The sequence below is a fragment of the Calonectris borealis genome, chromosome 2, assembly GCF_964195595.1.
Source record: "Calonectris borealis chromosome 2, bCalBor7.hap1.2, whole genome shotgun sequence".
Classification (NCBI taxonomy): Eukaryota; Metazoa; Chordata; class Aves; order Procellariiformes; family Procellariidae; genus Calonectris; species Calonectris borealis.
Window position 1 is genome coordinate 100,725,070 of NC_134313.1, and position 25,112 is coordinate 100,750,181.

General features: G+C 46.4%; 2 protein-coding genes across 30 annotated transcripts in view; one reads left to right on the top strand and one right to left on the bottom strand.

The window, feature by feature from the left end:
- JARID2 (jumonji and AT-rich interaction domain containing 2) overlaps window positions 1-23,352 on the bottom strand; it is a 227,696-nt gene extending 204,344 nt beyond the window's left edge. For 3 of the 9 annotated variants that reach the window (XR_012672497.1, XM_075142766.1, XM_075142761.1), the window contains exon 1: window positions 22,069-23,109. Coding sequence is in view for 4 of the 9 variants with exons in the window: in XM_075142761.1 (XP_074998862.1) it covers window positions 22,069-22,113 (45 nt within the window). In the remaining 5 variants the exon portion in view is untranslated. Of the gene's footprint in view, window positions 1-20,719; window positions 21,140-21,460; window positions 21,650-21,702; window positions 21,806-22,068; window positions 23,110-23,267 lie in introns of those variants that run through there. The other 6 variants (XM_075142759.1, XM_075142769.1, XM_075142760.1 and 3 more) reach the window with 6 other exon arrangements.
- A 55-nt stretch (window positions 23,353-23,407) lies between these two features.
- The window catches only part of LOC142079127 (uncharacterized), a 114,356-nt gene continuing 112,651 nt past the window's right edge, over window positions 23,408-25,112 (top strand). For 17 of the 21 annotated variants that reach the window (XR_012672498.1, XR_012672499.1, XR_012672507.1 and 14 more), the window contains exon 1: window positions 24,192-24,474. The gene's annotated coding sequence lies outside the window, so the exon portion shown is untranslated. The other 4 variants (XM_075142778.1, XM_075142776.1, XM_075142779.1 and 1 more) reach the window with 4 other exon arrangements.

A 25,112-nucleotide genomic window follows, 5' to 3' on the forward strand; every position in this document is an offset into this window, starting at 1 on the left:
CATGTGCAAGGCACTACCCTCATTACAATTAAATCACCACAGGACCACAATAAAAATTTTCAAATCCAGAAGTAAACTATGGATACTTCAGAAATCACAAAGAGGAAGCATTTTCCTGCCACTTACTAACTCAATCAACAAGGGAGAAAGGCTGTATTTAGGACCCGTTTTGAGATGAGTACTGCTGAATTCTGGGCTGGGCACTCTACGTTCCCCTGCATCCATCGTGGCAACAAAACCCAGCTCCAGGGCAGCTGCCCTGAAAAAGTCTTTTCAGAGAACAGCATCTAAAATGTGCTGTTGGGGCCAGAATACCACACAAGGATGGCAATCCAGAAGTAAAGCAATTTTCTATGAAGTTTATGGATAAAGCATTCAGAAGAGAAAGTTTTAATCTGGCCACATGTGGTAGCATATGTGTTTTTTTAATTGCTGAAAAAGTTTTTTTCCATATCAGAAGACAGAAAGTTGGGGGGGGGGGGGGGGGGCGGGGGCAGGGAGTAAAGGTGGGGGGGAAATAGGGAAATCTTAATTAAAAGTGTGACAGAGATACCAACCTGACCAAAGTGAACTGTAAGCACCAAGAAGTGAATAAAACTGGTAATCTGTATCACTCATTTTCCCCCATGGTTAACTCTACTCAGTCCCAGTTCCAATGGAAAAAAGAGAGAGAGGGGAAAAAGGCAAAAAAAGTTTCTGTCCCTTAGCTCTTTATTTTGCAGCTCCTGTTCCCCAATGCTCTAAAACTGCATTTTGTTTTGAAACAACTTTCCTGGGTGCTTCCCTTCTGCAGAATCTTCTTACTCACAAAAGGAAAAATATTTCTCTCAATAGAATACTTGACTTCAGTCTGATCAGAAAGACAGTTTACTCTGCAAAACTTAAAACCTCATACCATAATGCATAGAAGTACATTAGCTTGCATCCATGAAGAGAGAGAAAACTGGACAGATAAAAGGGAAAAGAAGGGAATTTTTATTCCCCTCAAACATGTTTGCCAAAACTCCAAACTATGCTCAGTTCCTGATGAAATTTTTCTGCATGATCTCATCTTCATTGCATCTGGTTTTGGAAGAGGCTCATTCAAAAAAATCAGATTTGTCAGTCAACAGACAAACTGTAGTTACTATACTTCCCCCCCGCCCCCGCTCTAAACTACTGACCTGGGACAGTTTTTTCCTTGCCTGCATGTGCAACATAGACTGAGGGCTGACAAGACAAACTCCCACACCTGTAGGAAGTGGAGAATTTAGGCTAAAAATTCTGACTGACATTTAACTTAACACGGTAATACTTCTCTGGGGGAGGGGAGTTTCCTATAGCTGCATTAATTCAGGCTAAAAATACCCATGCTGACATGCTGTCATGTGAGAATCTCTTTGATTCCAAGAGTTTATTCAGAGCCTTCGTGTTACTTTGAACTTTTTTGTTGTTTAATATGATCATCGCTCCATTTGTCATCATATGACAAGAGCAGACAATTACACAAGCTGAAGATATGTCTGCCAGTCATAGCATGCCATCTTGCTGCTGTCAAGCAACGAGATGTGCCTCTACACACCTCTAGATTGAGTTCATTAAACCAGCCTGCAGGATATCCCTCGGTAATGACATAGATGAAAGACCAAATTAAAATTGCTTAATTCAGATACACAATCTCTAGCATTTTCCACCTTGCAGTCTAACTGGTTAAGCTGCATGTTTGAATAATCCATCCTAGCACAGAAGCAGCCCTAATTCTCCACTTCCATCACTTTTAATTAAAACATCTGAACGATTTTCAGAGTTTGTTTTGTACTTCCCTCAGCCTTGAACGTCAACTAAGCTATTTAAAAGAAAGGCAGACTGGGCAGCCACACATTAATGTGCCTTCTGTCAAGCAAAGCACAGAAAGCAGCTCTCTCCTACGTGACAGCTGCCACAGGAAGAGGTGAACACACCGGCGATGGTGGGAATCAAGCAAAAAGCCGCACATCACCTCAGAGAGCATGCATCAGCGTTTTCGGCACTCACTACCACTTTCCCAAGGCCAATTTGTTGCCTCCAAAGCCTAGGTGCTTCGTTAGTGACACCGCATTACCTTCATGTTTCTCATCCAAAATCCAACTTCTCAGTGCAGCGTTTTGAAATACTATTTTCAACCATGTCCTTCTTGAAGTTTTTTTCATTTCCTAATATTAAATACGAAGTTCTTGCCACACGATAGTCTCTCTCTCATACAAAGAGGACAGAAGAAGTAGTATGCTTAAAAAGCTAATACCTAGCAATTTTGCATTAACGCTGTCAGAAGTCCACGGGGAAGTAGCACCTACCTCAATTAGTAGATTGAGCCATGTTTTCAAACAAAGCCTAATTAAAATAAGCTCTTCTGAATCTCCATCAAGAGCCAATTCACCAGCAAGGGGACAATTGCGTAACACAGTGTCCTATGATGAAATATATTCCCCACACTGGCACAGCAAACATCCGCGTTAACACTGACAAAAGTATTTCCAAAGCGATTTACAAGTCTAAATATAAAGCTGGAATCCCAATTTCCATTACTTCCTCATTAGTGGCTTAACATACCGGAGTGGGGGGAGAAATCTTAATAAATAAGAATAATAAAAGTGTGTATTAAACCTCAAACACTACTACTGCATTCTTCAGGACAGCTAAATGTATCCAAGGCTATACATAACTACTAAAGTGTTTTCTTTACCAACGATTTGGCACAGTACCAGCAACCCAAAGGGCAACAGGAAACCACAAAGTTGATTTGGCTCAAAATTTGAGTTTTTCTAAAGCCTGGTTATACAACAATGCATATTTTTTTAAAAAGAAATTAAACTGTAGATAATTTAGTTTCATTTTTAAAATATTCCCACGAAGCAGCTCAAACAAAAGGGTCAGCCAGGACCCGCAGCAGAAGCAAGGATGCTGTGGTGGGCAGGGATGCAGCAGCCGCTGCCGCCGCCCCTGCGACAGGCCGTACAGGCCACGCAGGCAGCTAACCAGCCTGCTCTGGGAGAAGGGGAAAAAGACACGTTCCCTTTCTGCTCCTTCCACCTTTTGGATTTAATAGCTGTTTCTTTGTTTCTGCCACCCGACCTACAGAAGAGCAGAGAGTCAAAGGAAAAAATAAAGCTGAGGGAGACCTCAGGAGGTGGGCTCGCCTGCCCCCCATCCCCTCGGGGAGCATTCGTGGCATTCAGGACAGAATTTGGCCTCTTATTACAAGTCTCCCACATCACAGAAACCTCGTCCCTGCTCGATTTCAGACCGCTCCGTGCAGGGATGGGGCAGGGGAGCAGCCTGCGTGCCGGCAACAGCCACATCGCGGGCACAAGCCTCACCTCCTGGTGCTCCGGCACCCGTTTTCTGCCTGAGAGGACTCCCTGTGCCTCTGAAAAGCAAGTTTCCACTGCTGGGGGATTAGTGTAGCAGCCCATCCACCACACCGTGCGTGCACCGAAAACAGCTTCCCAGCTCAGCCTTGCCTGTGCTGACATCACCAAAGGCTGCTCTTAACTGCACCGCACCCCCCAAAATACAAATGCCCCATGATGTGCTCAGACACTTTACTTCCATTTGTGCAAAGCCAAACTACTGCACCATGAGGCCGAGCAGGGCCCTAACATTAAAAAATGGACAGACCTTTTGCCAAGGAGGTTTTGTTTTTTTCTTAAAACCACCTCCCTCAAAAACATTCAACCCATTTCCATCTCTGTCAAGAGAAAGCGCTATGCTGCAGTTTCATCAGTTGCAGTTTAAAGCCCGCTATCTTTCTTCCCCCAATTTATAGACGGAGGGACGGACCCAGCACTGACGGCTCAGCTCCTCCAGGTCCTGGCTAAGCACTTACTGCCGCCATACCCCGCTCAGCACCCCCGAAGCAGCCCTCCCACACCATTTCCAGCCCCACAGCAAACAACAAATAATAAAATAGCAACAGAGACTCCAAGGGAATTAAATGGCAGCGCTTACAGCGACTGTAAATGAGGTGCGGGAAAGGGAGGGACGGAGGGCACCAGCTGCCAGGTGGGGATTTCTTTCGGCTGCCGCTGCTTTTCTAGCTACAAAGCGCTGGCAGGGGGAGCGTTGCAAGCAACTTGCTCCCTGGAACAGCACGGGAAGAGGAGGCTGGTCACGTTTTGAGCCTCAGCCTGGAGATAACAGAGGCCACAAGAGCAGCAGCAAGCGCAAGGAGGAGGTAACTCCTCCTCTCATGTCTGCTGGGTTACAGCAGCTCATGTGCCTCAGTGAAGCAGTAAATCTGGAAACGAAGCTGAACTCCCTGTCCTCCCCGCTGGCAGGACTCGAGAGTATCCTTGTCACACATCACACCTGGAGAAGTGCTGCTTTAGCCACAGGCCAACAGTTTAGCCAACAAACATGAATACTACCAGTTGTGCACTGAGCTAAACATCGCTTGCTCCAGCATAGGAATCTGCATTACGGCAGAAGAGCTTAAGTGAGAACACAGCTTTGCCCGGCCATAAAGACCAGCCAGAATAAATCTCATAATCTAATTTGTATATGACTGTGCCTAAACTATCCTATACTCACGTTGTTCAACTCACCCCGTACGTGCCCGCTGAAATGCCCGCCCGCAAGCACGCTTCTAGACAGGCGTGCCTCCCTACAAATCAAACTTGGCCCCTCCGGTGACGATACTGCACCCCCAACCAGGAAAGCGAACGCTGCCTGAACATTTCAGTCTACGCCTACACCATTTAGCTCATTTCATTTCCAAATGCAAAAGACAGGTCTCCAATATACGGACAACAAATCCCCACTAGCCCATTCTTACATTCAATTTGCATAACAGATCACTCTACAGCATTAGCAAAATTCCACACTGCAAGCACATTTAATAAAATCACAGCGACGATGGCTTAAACAGCGCATTAGTTAAAATTCCTGCAATGCCTATTATCGGTAGAGTTACACGATACGGGGAAGGGTGGCATGCCCTAATGAAACCTCGCGCACGCAGCCAACAGACCGCAACAAAGACTGGAAGATCACATGAACGCTCCCAGAGAAAAACAATTTAAGACCTGAACCCCTGCTTCTACCCCCCAAAAGCCAGTCTGGCGTCATGCAAGCAAAAGCCCTACTCCACATTATATTCCTGGAGCCTCAAGCAAAGGAAAGGAGGATTGGTAGAGGAACTGTGTGCTCGGCCCCAGCACAGAGGCATGCTTTGCATTCTTAAGCAGCACCCTCTGAAACCAATCATCGTTACTCTCTAATTGGCTGGAAGGAACCTCGTTCAAGCCTTGACAGCCAAAAGAAGTACTCTGACTTCTGGTGACCATAGAAGACTTGTTAGCAGCAACTCCTCCAGTTGACAGTTAAGGGGGAGCAGAAACCTGCATTAAAACTGTGCAATTATTTAATTGTGGCTGCTTACAATAATCAAAGTACCAGCAAAAAAGATGCACAAGACAGGAGGAGAATTGAATTACTCACGACCAAGGCAGGTACAGCACAGTAATTCAGAAACACACATTTACATGAGTCAGAGCAAACGCTGTTAGAAGAGGGGACAAAATTGACGAGGATCCTTAAACCACCTTACTCCTAAAATATTTTGCTCTAAGGCAAAACATGCACCATGTATTTTAAAGCATTAAGACACTAATTCTGTAAACAATAATGCCTCCAGCATGCACACCGCGCGCTGGAATGGATTCCTCAACTTGGCCTCATCACTTATGCATCTGATGAAACAAACACTGACAGCTTTTTTGCATTTGTAAAGGCCCCACAGCAGCTGTGGTGATCCCACCATAGAGCAATGAATTAAGCCTGAAACCCAGCTGGGTCTGCACAGAAGCCTTTTTTGCACAATACAGCAAGACTATCATTGTTAACCTAGGCATTATTGTAAAATATTCTGCATTACATTAAGAACGGAGATAGAGATGCCCTGGAAAATTAGCTCTAATAGGCAATTTATAACATTTGAAAATATGGATACCACATTGATTGCTAATTGACAACAGATTTCATAGTTTCATTTACACACAACCACAGTGAATCAGGTAATTACAGAATGTCACTTAAGTAGGAAACAAGGCAAAATTAAGAAATAATCCACATTGAAGTTATAAAACATATAACAAACTTCTATAAAATGAATGTATAAACAGCTGAAGTTTAAAATAACTGTCAAAATTATCTATCTCGAGATCAGAAGGAATTTGAGACAGACTCTTAGAGGAAATGGACAAATGCAGGCTTTCATCTAATACCACTGTTAGAGTTTCTTTTGGGACTAAAGCAAGCAGCTTAACACATTAAATAGTAATATTTAGTCAGATATTGATTATGTTATTTTTCTACTTTACAAGTACATAAATATGTCAGAAATTACTTGGGAAAAGTAATTTGAAAGTAATTAATTGAAAAAGAGTTTTCATAGCAGAATACATTGGTTCAGAACTGAAACTCTATTCTTCCATTGCATTTAACATCATATTTAAAAGAGAGGCCAGACAACTAAAGTTGTCTACTTTATAAAATAGACTATTCAGCTTATCTTGCTTAGTTAGACTGAACCACAAAAACATGTATTTTTCCAGGAATGCACAGAGACATGCAAAAAAAGCAGCTAAGCTGTGTAAAACACTTAGAAGAATTCAAGGCGCTATCCCACCGACATGAAAAAATGTTAAGCCTGTCCTCACAACTTCTCAGTGTGAGGAAATCATTTCTCTGGGTATCACAACAGAAACATACTTTCTGATTTCAGGTAGTACATAGGCAGATATTGTGCATGGTTTGCCTTCCCCCCGTTTCTCCATCTCCTAGACGATTATTCAGCTAAGCACGTAAACTTCCCAATGACGACTTCACACAGGCTTCCAAATGGCGACTTCCAAAGTAAAGGTACCAAAAGAGCAGTGGAGAGCATGATGAAGCAGGAGGAGGAAAACAAAGTCACAAAGACCAATTTGGAAATAAGCAGCTAGCTTAGAAGTAGGAGTATGGTTAGCAGTAATAGCAAGATGAAAAATATCTTCCATTTACCATTTTTGAAACCCATGCATTTCTCCACAATGCAGAAGTGATCTAGCCAGAGAAACTGAAGTCTTATTAACAGAAACCAAAATTACAGGCAGCAACAACAAAAAAACTGATTCCTTTTATTTGTGGATTGCCTCTGTTCCCAGGCCTTTTTTATTTTCAGCAGGAGGAACTGAGCGGAAGGGAAGGGGAGGGAAGGGAGAGAGAGCAGAAAGTAAAAAACTTCAGGGGAAAAAAAAAGGGAGGGGTATTAGGGAGAAAATGAACTTCAGACTCTGTGCTACATTTGGCTAAAATGAAGTAAGATCCAATTGGCAGCTTTTGAATATATGACCCTCCAAAGGCAAGCTGTCAGCTCGATAACAGTTGAAGGAAATAAATGGACAACTCTGTACTGTTCTGAAACTCTTGTGTAATGAAGTTGCAGTTTCATCCTGGGAGATGGCCAAAAAGCATAAATCAATGAGCAACCAACCTTGTATCATTTTTATCACAACAGTAACAGTCATCCAAAGGTAGGTTGTTTACTAAGCCCTAGTAATATTTGCGTTGGTCCTCCACACCAGAAGGTTAAACTGTCAATAACAAGGAGACTCGCTGTGCCAAGAAAACGTGGGCAGAGGTACTTTTCAGAAGTGACAATAAAGCAGCTCTTCAACCCAGGCCAGGAAGAGCCAGACACATGAATCTTCTACAGAAAGAACAGTGAGATTACCGACCTCGCCAACATAGAAGAGCTGAGAAAGTTTACTTAAATAGGCATTAGACAAGACAGGCACTGGAAAATATCACTAGATGAGGCTGTATAGCATTACACTTTGCTCCAGAGAACTTTCTCATGCTGCGGCATGAACCAAGTATGAAATACGTGAATGCAAGAACAACAACTAAAGTTTTGTTACAGGTAACCCTGAGAGCCAATACTTGCACCTTCAAGAACCTAAAGGTCGTGTCGTTGTGGAAATACTCTTCATTTCTCTCTAGGGACTTCCTGCACGAACAACCAACCAAACCAATTTAAACAAAACAAAACAAAAAAACAAAAACAAAAAAAACAACACAACAGAAGCCATGCAAATGACAGCAACCTGGGAGATGCAGATTTAAAACCCTCTTTTTGACAGTTTTATATTCTCTTATCTATGACAGGATTAGGAGCCCTGATAACCAGTCCGCTCTAAGTGAGATTTTCCTTACTAGATGTTGTCCTCGTTTCTAAGCTGAACAGTAGGTCAGTCAGCCAGTCTTAGAATTGTTCTTACAGTCTTTTGTCTCAAATAATGCCAGCTATTCAATCTTCTTTCCTACTGCTTAAAAATTTATAAGATATTACTTCTTGTTTCAAAGGGCTGCCTCAAGAGATCACCTATTATTTTGTTCTTTTCCTTAACTAGACTAGTTTATGCGTGGGCTTAACATTATTCATGTGTGTTGAAATTAAACTATGTATTAACTCCCTCAGATCAACTGCAGATTCTTGCTTTTATTGAAGAAGATGATCTAATCACTGAGAAAGCCTAGCGAACTGGGAATTTGGAAACCAGCTGGAACTATCTCAATGGCATTCTTCCACGGAGAAATGAGTTTTCAAAGCTGAAGTGCTATATACTATGTTGCTTCGGCTTTGTAACACATGGGTTCCTGATTAAAATACTGTGTCTTCTCTGGTGGGAAAAAAATACCTGGACATTTGGACAGCGTGGAATAAAGGAAGAAGCGGTGCAAAAGTATGAAGCCTTTTAAGGAAAAAGGATAACCTTTCAGCCCAGATGCGATTTACTGCTTCACGGGAACAGAAGAATGGTGATAAGTCATCTATACAGAGGATAGTTGAGAGCAAATTTCAGAACACCTTCAAAAGCATGCCTGAACAGACATCTTCAAAATCTTCTTCCAAAGACAACAGTACAATGTGCTCATGTATATTCTTCCATTGTGTAAAAGATGAAGAAGAACTTCCCTCCTAAGCTATCGTGCCCGTCAGCCAAGCTGTAGCTGATCTTCTGAAGGAATGACCACAACGCTATGACTGAGGGAGCACACGTAAGTAAAAGCAGCAAAAATATTGCCGAAATGGTGAAAGACAGGGGCAGTGGTAGGACCTATCCGGGAACTCAGGGCAAGCCATCCTCCACACAAGCAGAACTCTAACCACGGATACGTATCCTGGCTATTTTTCTCACATTATACTAACCTTGGTTTCACAAACGGTGCCGGAGGGCAGGTTAGTTCTCCAGAGCTGAGCACACTCATGCTTCCCTGACAAAGCCCCAGATGTAGCTGCAGTCATGCTTGTAGCGTGTGGGCGATAAAATGACAACGCTCTGAAGCACCTCTGAAAAGAGCTCGTGTGAAGGAGACGGATTCTGCACAGCCGATAACCAAGTGGTCCCTCAGTCGGTACCACATACCTACTCGCGGTTATGCAAGGTGAACAGGGACACGAAAAGGACAGAAAGAAAAGAAAGAAGCAAAGGCATATCCAGAAAAAAAATATTCCAAAAAGCTAAAAAGCTTCTGACCACTTTGCCAGGGAATCCCTGTGGTCAACTCAACGCTATTCCAGAGGGGAAAGCAGGACATGTACGGACAGGCGTGCGTGCGGGAACGCCGCTCCTGGTCCCATTTGGGCCAGGAGGCATAGCCCAGCAGGAATGGCCTCAACAGTCATCATGTATAAGTAGACCAGGTGTTATAATGTCTGTAAGGGGAGAAAACAACAGACTCGTCCCTGGCAGGATCTGAGAAAAGTTGGTGGGAAAAAAAAAGAAATAATAGTTTATCCCTTTACTCTCCTCCATGTAAATTAGTGAACCAGTAATCTCCAAAATGCCCACAGGAAATTAATTTCACTGCATCCCTGACTGCAAGAGTAACAGGCATAAAATCACACCACAAAAGGAAGAGGAATCAACAAGAGTATAAGAAAAGATGCTTGTGAGGGGAAAAAACATGATTACCTACATCATAAACACACTTCCTTCTTCTGCATGATACACCACCAGCTTTCATAGGAGCCAGCTGAAGTAATATTATAATGAAATACTAAGTATGATATAAAGAAATTATATTACCCAGAAGACTTTAAGAGACCATACTTTTCTTAACATATTTATGCCAAAAATTGTATTCCTGCTCTCCAAAGCAACAGGGCCCAGAAATCATTATACCTGGTCTGCCACCCAGCCTGGAAGAAATCTTTAGTTATTTTGGAAGGTCACACTCAAATGGAGACTGCAAAGATCCTTTCAATAACGGAAGCTGTGCACTGGTTTTTACAACTGGTCAGTCGTGTCACATAATGCTGCTCTTGACTGAAAGAACATGAATATTAATGTTTTATAAATAAAAGCCTTTAATGCATGTGAATTATGAAATTAGCTTTTCCTGAATGCTCACATCAGCAGGATTCGATTTCCCACAAGTTCATAAAAGGACTGTAAAAAGGGATGAGCAGGGCCACGTTCTACTTTTCCTCCACAGTATTTGCGCATTAACAGTTTGCTGAGCCTTGCATAATGTAAGTACACAGCCAGAATTTTCTATAACCAACACTCAAATTCTGCAGGCAGGCTTGACAGACAAGTAGCAACAGTATCAATCCCTCCCCTTGCAAAGTATTTCCTATGGAGCTGCCCCCAAAACGAACTGCAGGAACCTTTCCTCATCTCCCCCTTTGGCCTTCAGGAAAAGAAAAAAATACTGCGACAATAGTTCATTTTGCTTTCTTGCAAAGAAATGCCAGCAGCTTCGTAAGAGCTATTTTCCTCAGACAGAGACAACATGGACAGAGGAGCCCAATCAGAGAAATACACAGACATGAGAGAAAGAGAAAAGCACAGGACTAAAAGACAAAGGGGGGGGCGAGTGAACCCTAAAAAATGCCAGTACTATGCACACATGCATACTATAATGAAGAGAAGAGTAAGGAAAGACAAAGAACAGTTATTACATTTGAATAAAATATTAAGAGAAGATGCTGGAAAAGCCAGAAAAAAAAGAAACAGTTCAGAAAAGAAAACAGGCAGGACTACATCTCGTAAAGCTATTAAAACCGTTAAATGGCTATCACCCTCTTAGAAAACTAACATTCCTGCCTGCAAATACTTGCACACACACTCTTACACAGGAACGGCAAAATCTCAAGCCCTGAAAAGCACTTCGGCATGTGCTTAACTCACAAGCTCCAAGTACTTCAACTGACGTCAGGAAGAGTATTCATACATTTGAGACAGGCACGTGCTACAGCGCCTTGCTGGATCGAAACCGAGGGTGCAGTTCCACATCTCCTTTTAATCCACAGCAAAGCCAGAGAGGTCCTTGTGCCCCACTGTTCCCTTAACTGTGCCACTAAAAAGTCTTTGCAGGCTTGCACGCAAACCAGAGCATTTAAAGATGAGGAGGTGGGGGAAGAAAGGGGAGGAGAGCACTGGCATAACTACTTTTTAAGCCTGATAATTTCAGTGACCCTATTTTGTACGCAACTCTTTAGCTGTATTGATATGGCCAAAGCACTATACCACGTAGGAAAGATCAGCACGGTCACCAGTGCTGGCTTCCATGGTGAGAAAAAGACATGTGATGCCACATCCTGATGTTCCTATAATTAAAGGAAACCTTGTTTTTTGTAGCTTCTTGATTTGACATGGTTTGGCCTTCTCACACTACTTAGGAACCTGGGGCAAAAATACATCAGCACTTCAGTTCGCCTGCACATTCAATAGACACGAGTGGTTTTAACAAGAGAAGCTATCTGCACTTATTCTTCAGCAGTACAAGATAAAACAAATAAAGCCATGGGAAATTTCTGGAGGAACTCCCTTCTGTAAGCAGGTCCTTGTTGTAGAAAGTAGAACGGTACATTGGCTTCACTTCCATAGCGGAGCTCCTGTATTGTGGGGTGGGTGCATGTGGGTGTTGAATTAAAAAGAGTACTACTTCTGCCATATTTAGCAGTGGAACTCAGCTTCCAGTAGCACACCTATTTTAATTTTATTTTCTTCCCCTTTTTTCTTCTCTTGTTTAAGTTTAAAACTGTTCAAATCCTATCTAGGCAAGCATAACATGTAACATCAGTAGTACATTTTTAATCCCTTCTAACATATTTTAGCACTTTGGAAATGATTATGGCACTACCATGACCACAGGCACAAACACCTTCAGCTTCATTTTCACCTGTGTGGCCTAACTTCATTTCAACCGTATTTAATATTCACCATGCTTCCAGCAGTAGGACAGTACAGCAAAATCCACGCCCGAACAATCCTTAGAGCAGACAAGGACAGCTAATTTTGTTTGCTAGGAAATAAGACATATATCTTGACTCCTATTTAGTCATAATTTCACAGCCCATTTAAGCTCACACTATTGCTAACAGAAGCAATCCTACCCCTCCCTTGCCACTTCATTTTGTGTCCCTGCAACACCTTCCCCAGACCAAGTATTTTTACAGCTACATCACAAACTGCGATATTAAACGAATCCACATAAAAATCAAACATATTTTGTCACATCAATTTTAACCTGGCAAGTCCCCAATCTGTGGTGGGAGCTATCACCTGGTTCACATGTTGGCCTGCAGAAGAGAGGGGGAACAGGCAACCAGAAGGCTAAACCGCTTCTTTCAGGGCACTGCAGGCTTAAAGTGATCATAAACACATGGCGTTAGGCAGCTTACTGGTCTCCACGTTCACAACATTGTTACCGAAGGCAAAACGCAAAACCTACACACAGGATATTCCCACCACAGATAGGAAGAAGGGGACAGTAGAACAGGACAGGACAACTTCTCTCGACGGCTACTTCTTTTTTTTCTAGTTTTTATTGGTTCAAGGCATCACAGACACACTTGAAAAAAAAGAAAAAGCCAGCTTCAAAATTATTTGCCATTAGGACAACCATTATTTCTTCCAAGTTATAAATAATTCACAAGTTACAGTTACTGTAACATGCTGTAACTCCAGCTTTTAAGTAACACGAAGCCTCTTGTCTTACAAAGTGGTATTACTGTGTCCCCATTATGTTGAATAACTAGAACAAAAAAATTAACATTGGTGAAAGCTTTTCAAACTTAAGATAAAGGCCTCAGCAGCAGAAAGACTACCTTCTTCTTACAGTCTTATTCGAGTGTAGTACAGCTTTTAGTAAATGATTAAAGGAAATACTATTCCAACACATTAACTTCTGCTTTACATCCAAAACTGAAAGGGACGTCCCCTGGTCTCAGAAAGCCAGTCTGCACGATGGCAACAGGCCATGAGAAATTTCATCATTATCATTACGCTTCGGGGGGGGGGGAGTGAATATCAGAAAACCACATCTCAGGCATCCATCTATGTCATCCTTCTGTGAAAAACACTCACATTAGGGCCGGTCGTTTGGAACATCACCCAAAAAGGAATCCCATACGACACCAGCTTAGTTATCAGTCAACTTCACAAACAATAACAGAAAACCTCCTTTTCACTTGGCTTTGAGTTTTGTAAACTCAAAGTCTGAACCAAGTTTTGTAGGGCTGAAACCAAAACAGAAGCAGTTCTATTTTTTTTCAGCTCGAGTTGAGTTAAGAATTTAATTGATCTGGCATACATGCAGGATAGGAAATTTGTATTATGGGGTTTTTAGCATGCACACTGCAGCTGAGAGATTTGGCTTTGGCTTACAACTTTGATGTACCAAAAAGAACTCTGTGGGACAAACTGGCTGAAAGTAATATTCATTAAATAAAAAAGGCGAGAAAGAAGGAAACATATCCCTTCTCTAAATCACCCTTAGTCTGCCTAACATGCACCTTATAAAAAGAAAAAAACTATAAACATATGGTGGTAGCCTGCAGCAACTTAAAACTCTAAATGCAATTTCTAGACTATGTACTTTTGGGCATAAAGATTCCCAGTTTTAGAACAGCATAGAAAATCATATGCTAAATATAACAACTAATAAAAATAATGATAAGCATCTCAAAGAGTGAGACACTGGACAGACTCTTGTCCAAGACTCATGGTTTCTGTCCACTTTATTAGTAGCAACCTCAAAAAATATTTGTACATTGCAATTCACTTGACTCGCATGCTTTACATCTGCAAGTTCCTCTTGGTATTTCTTAAAAATGCAGGCCATTCCCAAACATAGCTAGAAAATTGTTATAAGCTATTTAAATGGAGTTGTCAGGGCCCAAGGGAAACTGAATTCCTGTCACTGAGGAGCCTCAAAAGCTTACTCTCTTGGTTGGACTCCCCAAAACGCAGCCCGACTAGCAGGATGCCTAGCATGAGACTAAGGTTTACCCAAAGCAGTAGCAGATTTTTTTTATCCAGAAGAAAATAAAGCACAATCCTCAAAGCGAAAAGAAAGTCCTTCCCCTAACATACAAATGTGGGAAAGGGCAGAGAAGACAGTTCTGTTCTTGTGGGCAGCGAAGAAAAAAAACATCAAGTCAAAATGCCAGTATACAACGCTGTTCAGAAATATTGGGGAGCACATATCTCTACTCCCACTCACATAAATCTGTTTTAAAAATAGGCACAGAGCTTATTTCCATATGCATATAGTTGAAAGAGCCAATAATTTCTCCACTCCCATCGTTCTTAATTTAAAAGCATGCAATTGCTTCAAAACTAATCTGCAAGCAAAGCTAAAAATGAATTGCTGGTAATATATAGTTATCCTAACTTGGCTCAGACAACACAGTATCAAAGTGCAAAACTAAGATTAGTAGATTATGTCAGAATGAGCTCCCATGGTTTATTTTTGAACTTTATAAATATCGTTAGCCAGTCATCATAGTGTGCGTGTGCCAAAACATGCTAATCTGCAACCATCATGTCATCCAAAAGATGTCAGACCAGCAAGGCAAGCTCAAAGAACTGAAAGCAGAGCGCAGGGACGCGAATACCACAAGCCCTCCTGGAGCACTGCAGCAGGCTGCAGTTTCTCAACTTGATTCTTACTATTTGCATTTCTTCTAGCCTTTAGGAAGTAAAAGCAATATAGTAACAGCCACAGATCCAAAGCTGCCTTTTTGCAGCTAATCCAGGGAAGAACCTGGCAGAAAAGACTGCAAGAACCCTAGTAGGATAGACCAAGCAGACTACACGTTACAGAAGACACATTTAGAAAGCATTAAGTCATGCCCCTCAAGTGATGCAATTATAAACTCTTCTGGGGGCATCGTCACATTTTTGCTAAACCGATTTTAGCAATGCCAAAATGTCTGACTGTAACCGTAGCAATCCTCCAGGCACTAAACCCCACCTGACCAGAAACTACTCTTGCTCCACAGGCCTGACCTAGATGCAAAAAGCGTAGGTTTCTCTTTTTGTTTACAATGCATTTTTTTAAGCACACAATCCCATTTTTATGCCTGATTAAAGGAGGTTTTGCTCCCGCAGATAAAAATTCGGGATATGGTTTATGACGCATCAGTCCGGGATGAGACATTTGCTGCAGAAACGCTGAAGCAGTTTCAGATGTCACTCTTCCCTACATGAACCGGTAGAACGGTGATTTCCACCTGAGCATTTTTTTCCTTGCTTCCATGCTCAGCCAAGCTGGTGACTCCGAACGGCTTTCTGCAGCAGCATAAATTAAACTGATAAACTTTGCAGAGGAGCAGATGGGGTACACTCACACCATCCCTCTGCTCGCAGACCAGGGAGCCGTGGTCTCTAGCTGAGAGCCTCAAGACACGGTGTTCAGCGTGACAATGCTCTCAGCCACCGCTCAGTTTTGCCACTGATTGTGGCCACGCTTGCGGGGCAGGCTGAACAGCAGCATTTTACAGCTTCAGACCCTTCATCTGCATAGGGAAGCGACAGACAAAAAGAAAGCACACGTGGAGGGGAAGAGAGCTAGCATATTTTCAAACAAGCCCTCGCTGCTATAATTAAAGGGTTTATTCCTTTCCCACAGCCCACCCCTGGAAGTACACCAGGCCTCTTCAGATTACTGAAGGAACAACATCAGAACAGGATGTCATTACACGAGGGAAAGTGTGAAACCCGAGCAAGTGAAACGGCAAATGGTTTTAAACCTTCTACCTACCGATTCATTGAGAAAACGTTTTTGACTGACTGAAATAAACCCAACCCTACAAATGAAAACCAAGAGTTCCCAAATAAAACCCGCCCGTTAAAAACCAAGAAGGATCACATCCAATATTCCCAGTAGTAATGAGCCAGCAAAACAACCAACCCATCAAAGATCTAAGAGAACACCAAATACATTTTGGCAAGCATATTGTTTCCTGTATCTGAATTTCAATGCCAAGTACTCCTCACACACTAGACCCGAATTTTACAAGCAATTTGCAGCTTTTAAGTTTCCTGGTAGCTTCCTACTACTTAAAAATGCTTTAAATAAAAAATGGTAGTAAGTATAAAAACTATATGCGTACCATACCCCATCATTCACTTGGACATTAAACTTCAGGTATGTTTTACCCTTTTCTCTAAAGTTGTAACAACAGGTTAAGGGGCTTTGTATTGAAGGTGAAGAGCTAGATCATAAAAACCATCAACTGAAGTTTTGGCCCGTAGCATAGGGACATTTAGGGCCATCAGCATCAGGAAACATTTAAGGGAAGCTCAGGTTGGGCAACACTGAAATTTGCATTATTAGACTTGAAAGTTAATGCCCCTCTTACACAGAGGCAGTCAAATCCATCAGCACTATTGTTTTCAGACTGTCTGCCCACTAAGGCAAACAATGCATCATTTACACTTGGTTTACATTTATAGTTGGGAAGAAGGCCATGCAAAGGACTAGGGGGAAAAAACAGAATGTTTTAAATGCAAATTTGGATTTCGCAGCAATGCACGTATTCCTCTGCAAATTCCACATCTGCTAAATCACACAAAAGCTGGGTGCTTGTAATAAAAAATAATAAACGTGTCTCTGCTTTTCCTTTCCCTCCTTTAAAATTACCTTTAAGCCTCCCTTTCACATGAGTGCTGCAAACTGGAAACTTTAGAAATGAAAGCAGCTGGTGTTTCCCCTCCCTCCCCAAGTTCAAGTTGATTGAATTCAGCCACTATACAATATAAATGGCCAAAAAAAAAACCACAACCAAATCAACCCCGAAAAAACATTTCCCTCCGCATCAAGAACTTGCAGTTATGTTCAAGCCAGGAAATATCAGTGATGTGTATAAACAAAGTATAAATTTTAAACCTGGAGTCTCTTTAGTTTCAGACTATGAGATGTAAAAATTGACCTACTTTATGTAATACTCCCACAGCTGAGTCATCACACTATCAACTGGTCTCTATCAGCTGCAGGGTATGATCATCACTCAAAAAAAAAATCAAGTACTCGTACTGAAATGCATCTTTTATTTTATTATTATGTTAAAAATACACTGTTATTCTAACAGACCAGACCGTAACTGGGGAGGGGGAAAATCTTGAAGAAAGTTTGAACCGTGTAAAGCAGTCCCTGTATAGCAGATGCTGTGCCTCACAGCAAGAGCCCGTAAGCTACAGGATAGAGTATCGGACAAGGCTGCAGAAATACAGATTAGTTCCATCTCTGCCACTGTTACAGTACGTAGCTTCAGGCAAGCAATTTAGACTTCTTTCTGTTTCATCAAACAATAAAATGGAGGGAATGCTACTGCCTTACAGAATCAGCTGACGTTTATACCACACTGTAGCATATGCATAACATTAGCTGTTATTTTACATCTACAGAAAAGGAAGCGGTAATATATTTTTAATACTGGCTTAGTAGGCCTCATAAGAGAAGGTGAAAGTGCTTAATGAACATTAGAAACACTTCACAGGGGCCTTGATTTATTATAATTCACTCTGGACAGCATCTTACATAGACTTCTGGCTCGCAGTCCATCGGCGCGAGTGGAGGTCCATTAGTATCTCAGGGCAAAGCATTTGTTGATAGCAAAAAGTAAATGCTCCTTTTAAAAAAAGGATTTTAATTACTATTTTCTAGTTACGTGCCATCCTATAGCCACTTATAACATAATGTTGTAGTCTCAACAGACCAGGAGAAGGTTAAGAGGTACCCAAACTCAGATCTCAAGTGTGGCTAGCATCCTTACACCGTTAGCTGAAGTTAGAAGTACAAAAAAAAAGAGTTGAGCATGGTATGCTGCTGGGAATCATTACTGCAAGCCTGAAAAAGACCCATCACAAGAAATCTCCAGAAGGTTATTTGACATAAGATGCAATGTACACTGAATACTACCTCTGCTGCCACCGGTGTATTTACATTATTTCTTGTAGGAAGTGGTCAAACTTAAAGCACGCTGTCAGCTGTGGGGCTGAGCAGGGAAATGAGGAAACTCCTGCATAAAACAAAGCAGGGCAGGAGGGTCAGGCTGAAGCCCCGGGGTGCCCAGGGCCAGGCCCCTGCACACAAACATCCCTTACTCAGGAGGAGGTGGTGCTGCATGGTCACCGTCCCCTCCAAAACTCCCTGACCCCGCTTGAAGCACGCCCAAGTACAGAGTATTGTTTCAAAGGCTGCAGCATTCACAGGAGCTCTCCTCAGATGTCTGCAGCATGCTAATCCTGGACAGGCCTCGCTGGCCCTCTCTCTGAGGGGCTTACCAGGCCGTCCGTAGGTGAAGCGTGTCACCTCATGGCAGACTACAGCACTTTTACCCCTGCAAGGTCAAGGAAAACAAATCACACGAGGCGACAGTAGTGACATTACTCCTTAATTGTATTTTGCCATCTGCTACGGTGGCAGAACTGTGCAGGTATTTAAAGACAGTAATCCAGGTCTGATACTCGGAGACCTAAGCCAGCAAGAACTGAAGCTTTGCTATTTGGCATCACAAAAACGGACAGAAAAATGCACCTGTGAAATTTCGCTTAAGACTTCAAAGCTTTTCATTTAAGAACTATTAATTCCAAGCGCATACTGAATGCAGTCTGGCTTCTCGGCTGATGCTTTACAAAGCTGTCAGTTTTCTGAGGCTTGAGCCAAAAGGCAATATTTGATATGTGAAGATGTTTGAGAAGGAGGAGGGTGAAGTGAGAAGAAATGAGTCAGCCATAGTTCTTTTAAAAATTAAGTGATAGCATTTTTAAAGCTCAGAAAAAGAGATACATGCACGGATTTCCTCATTCCTGGGTTATCAGTCGCAAAAGATAACGCTCTCGAAGTTTAAGAGAACTTTTAATTGCGACCACTTACGAAGAGGGGAGCCAAGCCCTGCGACGGCAGCCTGCAAGGCGCAGGCTTTACTCCATTGTTCTCACCACCTTTTTGTTTCCAGAATTCATTTCGCAAATGCCGAAAAGCAGCAGCCTAAAACAGGCTCCGCTCCCGATACAACAACCCGCAGTGAGACGAGGAGCGTGGCCCACCGAAGCAGCCCGCCGGTGCCCGTGCGGCGGGGGACACTCGGCCGGCCCCCCTCGCTCCTCACGGCGGGGGCATCACCCCTGGCGCAGTCCTCACCTCGGGGGTGGGAGCGCCAGGGCCCCGCGGCCGGGCAGCAGGGCCCATGCTCGGCGGACCATTGTTCCGCTGCGGCACGCCGGCGGGGCAGGGAGGCCGGCGGCCGGTCCCGCCGCGCCACGGGCCGGTGAGATGAGGCCTGCCTCAGCCGCTACCGGCTTTCCGCGCCGCCTCTCCCGGGCCACCTGCGGCGGTGCCTGGGTGCCCGGGCCGGAGGCCTGCCCCAGGGGCACGGGGTGTCACCGGCGGGACCGAGTCTGAGGGGGTGGGGTGTGCGTTTAACGGCCCCCACCCGGGACGAGCGGCCCCCGCGGAGGCCGGGACGCGGTTGCGGCCCCGACCCGGGGGCGGGCGGTCACACCTGCAGCCGCACAAGGCGGACAACAAAAGGCCCGGCTGGCACCGGCGAGGCGGAGGCAGCCGCGGCCCGGTGTGCTCCGCCGGGCTGCCGCAGCGCCCGAAGGTCAGGGGCAGGAGGAAACGTGCCACGCATGTCGCCACGCCGCGTCCCCACGCCGCCGCCGCCCCCCCCGCGGGGAGACGTGACCAGCCCTCCCCGCCACGCGGGGCGGCGGTTGCCAACCTCCCACCCCGAAACCGGCAGGGCCGGGCCGGGCGGCCCCACACCTGCTCACCTGGCCCGGGGGCCGGGCCGCCCCCTCCCCCGCGGCGCCGCCGAGCGCTGCCCCGGGGCCTCCCCCCGCCCCCGCCCCGCCGGCCCGCCTCGGCTCTGACGTCACGACAGGGGCGGGGGGGGGGCGCGAGGCGACGAAGATTCCACGGCGCGCAGGCCCTTCCCTTTGTGACGTCACGGGAGCAGGGCGAACCTGGCCAGGCGGCGGCGTGGCCGGCGGCCCGCGGGCTCCCGTCACAGCCCCGGCAACCTGTTGCTGCCGTCGCCGCCGGCGGCACCGCCGCCTGCGCCGCCGCGGCCCGGCCCCCCGCCAACGATAAAAATGGGGAGGGGGGGGAAAGAAGGGGGGGTATTAAAAAAACAAAACAAAACGCCGCCGCCGCGAAGTTGCCACCGGGGAGCACACGGCACGTTGTCCGCCCCGCCGCGCTCGCCCCCGTCCCTCCTACCTTCCCTCGGGGCCGGCGGCAGCCGCACGCACCCCTGCCCGGCGGTGCGGGAGCGGCGCCGCATTGTTCGCCCCCGGGCGGCCGCGGGAGCAGCGGTTTGGGGTAATCCCCCCTCTCCTCTCTTCCCCCCCCCCCCCTTAATTATTAACACCGCGGTTTCCTCCCTCCCCCCGCCCCGCTTTTGTCTGCCTGCCTGGGAAACGTGGACGCCTCGCGTGTTTCGCCAGACTTTCCACCCGCCGTTCCCGTTTCGATGCAATACTTAAAACTCGCCGGCCCCGGGCTCCCCGCTCCTCTGCAATGCGGATGTATTTTAATTTGGAAATTTCGGGGGGAGGGGGGCAGAAAGGGGGGCCCCAGCTCCGAAATAGCGCGCAGCCCCCTCCCCCCCCCCCGCCCCGGGCTGCGTTTCAGCGGGGCGGGCGATCGATAGCGGCAGTCAGCTGGAGTCAACTGCAGTTTTTACCAAATCTATAGAATCGCGAGGGAAAGTGTCCCGAAGGTCACCCTCCCTGCCAAGAAACACCCCCCGCTGAAAAAAATCGGCCCAGTCGACAGGCGCGATATAAACTACAACTTTTAAAGCCTCGCACCAAACACACCCAAAAGCCAGGATTTATATCCCCCCCCACCCCGAAATGAGCATTTTTTTTTTTTAACCGTGCAGATAAAAATCATTATTCGCTCTACCGCATATTTGGCTAATCCCCTCAGTTTTTCCAAACGTAAAGAAAAACTCCCCCATGCCAATCAAAACGTAACCGGAGCACGAAGAAAAATCCAACTATCCATCCACATTTATATGTTTAAAGGATTAGACAATTACGGGGGATTGGTTCAGCGGTTGAAGAAAGAGAGGCAGAAATACAGCCCGGGCTGCACCGGATCAGCCCAAATTCTCAAGCCATCACAACGAATTATTTTAAAACCGTACCGAGCCATTTTCCCCACGATTAAAGTCAATCCCAAGGAACGCGATCCCCGGCTGGTTCGGTTCCTATCGCAAGGCAGGGAAGCCAACGATCGCAGGCAGGAGAAGGGGATGCGGTGCTGCCAGAGACCAGCTCGCCATAACCAGACACTCGGTTGCAACTTAAAGGGCTTTCAACAGCCACCGCCGCCGCTTCACCAGACGGGGATAGACACACACAGATGGTAAAAAGAAAAAAAAATTACCTCCTTTCGCATGCGAAAGCGCAGGATTCATAAAACCGCTTGAAAATGCAGTTCCGTGACATTATCGCGGCAGCCCCCCGAGCTCCCCGCCTTTCATCTAAAACTAGATGATGATTGTGTCATTTGAGGTCAATACATTTATTCACCGGAGGAATCGCTACACAAATCTGGTTTTATAACCAAACTGGATAGAAGGTTTTCCCGTTAAAAGGGGCCTCTCAAACTCCCCCACCACACCACAGAAAAATAAAATTCAGCATTACGTTTGTTTCGAAAGCCTTACAGCTGCAGGATTAGCTATAAACTTGACATTCACTGCCATTTCCTAAAACTGGGAGTCAAATGATATACGTTATGACCACTTACGTATTTCTTTTGAATTATATTCCTCTTGGGTCTTTCTTTGCTCATTCTGGTATCCAAATTCTGATTGCAAAAGGGGACAATTGCTTCATGAATTAAAGCCGCGACAATTAAAAAAAAAAATACCGAAAAAATCCTGGGGGGAGGGGGTTGTTTGTAGTGGTATCTTGTAATCCGACTTTCTTTCCTCACAATGTGATTCTCCTAGCAATAAATCCGAGAAATGGGGGACGGAAAAAAAAAAAAAGACGAATGCGAAGGAAACAAAAAAAAAAATTCACTTTAGTGAAACATTATAATGGAAAATTTCCCCCTAAACACAAAAAACGACGCCCTTGATATCCCCTTTTCTCTTTCTCAAGCCACCTAAGCGATCTGCAGGTCCTTAGTGTCAGAGCTGTAGTTACATCTTGGAGAAGGACAGGGGCCGAAAGGAGAAGATAAATAATCGGAACGTTGGAAGTCACGTTTGTGCCGCTGCAGCAGGGAAAGCGGCAGAGACAACTCCAGCAGCGGCGGCGGCGGCGGCGGCTCCGGCGGCGGCGGCAGCGGCGGCAGCAGCGGCGGCGGCGGCGGCAGCGAGGGCTGCACGCACCGTGTGTGTCTCCGCTCCTCCAGCTCCCCCTAACCAATGAGAACAGCTCTCCGGCAGCAACTTTAAATGGACCTGGCTCTTTTTTTTTTTTTTTTTTTTTAATATATATGTCTGCGTGTGTGTGTGCGCGCGTGTGTGTATATATATATATACACACGGGCACACGCGCACGCACACACACACACATACATACACGGCTTAGGGCCTGGCCTTAACTCCCAACCGGGACAGGAGCCGCAACGCCCGGCCCCCGCTGCGTTCAACGCATGCAACAGGCCTCGCTAAACACTTCATGCGGGTCAAGCGTCACACGCGCCCCTTTTCTCCCCCCCACCCCTCCTCCCACCTCTTTTTTTTTGGCATTTAAGCGCGGCCACCCGGCAGCCAAGGTCGCCGCTAGCCCTGCGCCACAACCCGAGCGGGGAGTTTGGCGACGGTCCCTCACCGCGCAGCACGCTCGGTCGCCCTGCCCTGCCCCCCTCCCCTCCCCGCCCCGCAGCAGCCTCTCTCCTCCCGTCTGCCAAGGGCTCTCCTTCCGCTCCGTCCCTGCGCCCGCCGCGCCTCCCCCGGCTCGGGCATGCACCGGGGCCCGCCGCGCTGGCAGCACCTGGCGTCGCCGGCGGGGCTCCGCGCAGGGCCCGAGAATTGTCCTTGCTCGCGGGACAGTTGTAGTTCCCTCGCCACAAAATGGCGACGGCGGGGAACTACATCTCCCGGCGTGCCGCGCGCGCCCGCCTCTGCTCGCCGCCGATTGGTTGCTGCGCGAGGAACCCCTTTCGCGACGCTCGTCCTTTTCTCCCCCCGCCTCTCTCCGTTGGTTTCCCCCTCCTCCTTGTCGTCTCCCCCCCCCCACCCCGGGGCGCTCGGTGGTAGGGGCCGGGGGGGCGGCTGTGTGAGGGGCGGTTGGGCCTTGCGGGGTGCCGGTGCGGAGGTGGTGGCGAGGCGGCCGCCGCCCCGGGGAGGCCACGGCACGGCGGGGCGGGCGGTGGAGGGAGGAGGAGGAGGAGACCAGAGGGGGAAGTTTATTGGGAATCGCTGAGAGGCAGTGGGGAGGCAGGCAGGCGCCGCGGGAGGCTGCCGGGAGAGCGCGGGGATTAATGTGTCTGGGTTGGGCTGGGAAGCGGCGGCACGAAACTTCGTGTCTGCGGGCTGCGCCGCCGAGGAGGCGGCCGGCGGCGGGCTCGGCCGTGGGGCCGCCCGCTCTGCCTGCCGGGCGGGCGGTGTCAGCTCAGGACAGGCTGCTGGGCTGCGCTCTGCGAGGCTCGCTCGGTGTGCCTCAAAGGTAGCCTGAGGTCGCGCCTCCTCCCTCCGAAACGCCTCTTGCCGCCGCGCCGGGCTGCCCCGCGGGACCCAGGCCCCCGGGCGGCGGCGGGGGTCCGGCGCGCCGGAGAATGACCTTTTTGTGGGGATATGTGCTTTTAAATCTCCGGCTGTGCCGAGGCTCGGGCGCGCCGCGGAGAGCCCGGCAGTTTCCCAGGAGCAGCGGGCGTCCTCCCCGAGAGGCAGAAGCGCCGTGGGGGGCCGGGTGCGGGGCCGGGCACTGGCCCCGGGCTGGGGCAGCACCGTCCTGCCCTACCCCCAGCGGGCTGTCCCGTTGAACTAGCTGGGCGCTCGTGGGACTTGGAAACGTGATATCAATGCAAAACCCTGAAGTTCAAATACTCGATTTTTTTTTTTTTTTCCATTAAATAAAGCAGGAAACCGGGTGCGAAGTGGAAGGTGCATCTTCAGAAAAAACACAGCAGTTCTGTAATGGTGGATTACATCTCTTCCAGGGACGGGGAGGAAGGAGAGTAATTGATCTCCCTGCTGAGGTATCACTGTACTCAGTGGCTGTTTGTGCTTTTCTGTACAACTCGCCGCAAACTATGAGGTGACATACCTCTATGCTAATGCCTACATTTATTTAACACTTTTCAGACTCTACCCTGTCTTCCAGGTGCAGTTTATATGTTTACATCCCTTCTGCAGAGTATTACCTCTGCTCTGTAGGGGCGAAAACTTTCGTGTAAGGCTGTTGAGTGGCTGTGCTCAAAGTCAGGAGAGCAGAGACCCAGGACTCCCCAGAACCTCACCCCCTGGTTCCTAGTCTTCTGCCTTAATTGGGAGGCCATCCTTCCTCACTTGTGTAGATAAGTGAGCGTAGTGTTCTCCCTTTACCTTAGAAGTAGGATGCAAATCATGTTTAAGACACTAAATGGAAAAAATCAAGTTATGTTATAATTTCTTAGTTTTTCCTTCACTTCTTTATGCTTACTACTAATTATTTCAGGGCTTTTTTTCCTAGTCTTGTTTAATAAAAAACTGAAAAAAAAAAAAAGAAAAAAAAGATCTGTGCTTGGCCTCATCCAACATCAGACTTTTATGGCAATACTACTTGTGATCAAGTTAATCTTTTGAAGCCTTTTCTTTAGGCCTCTTATAGGAAAATATACATTATTTCTAAGTGTAA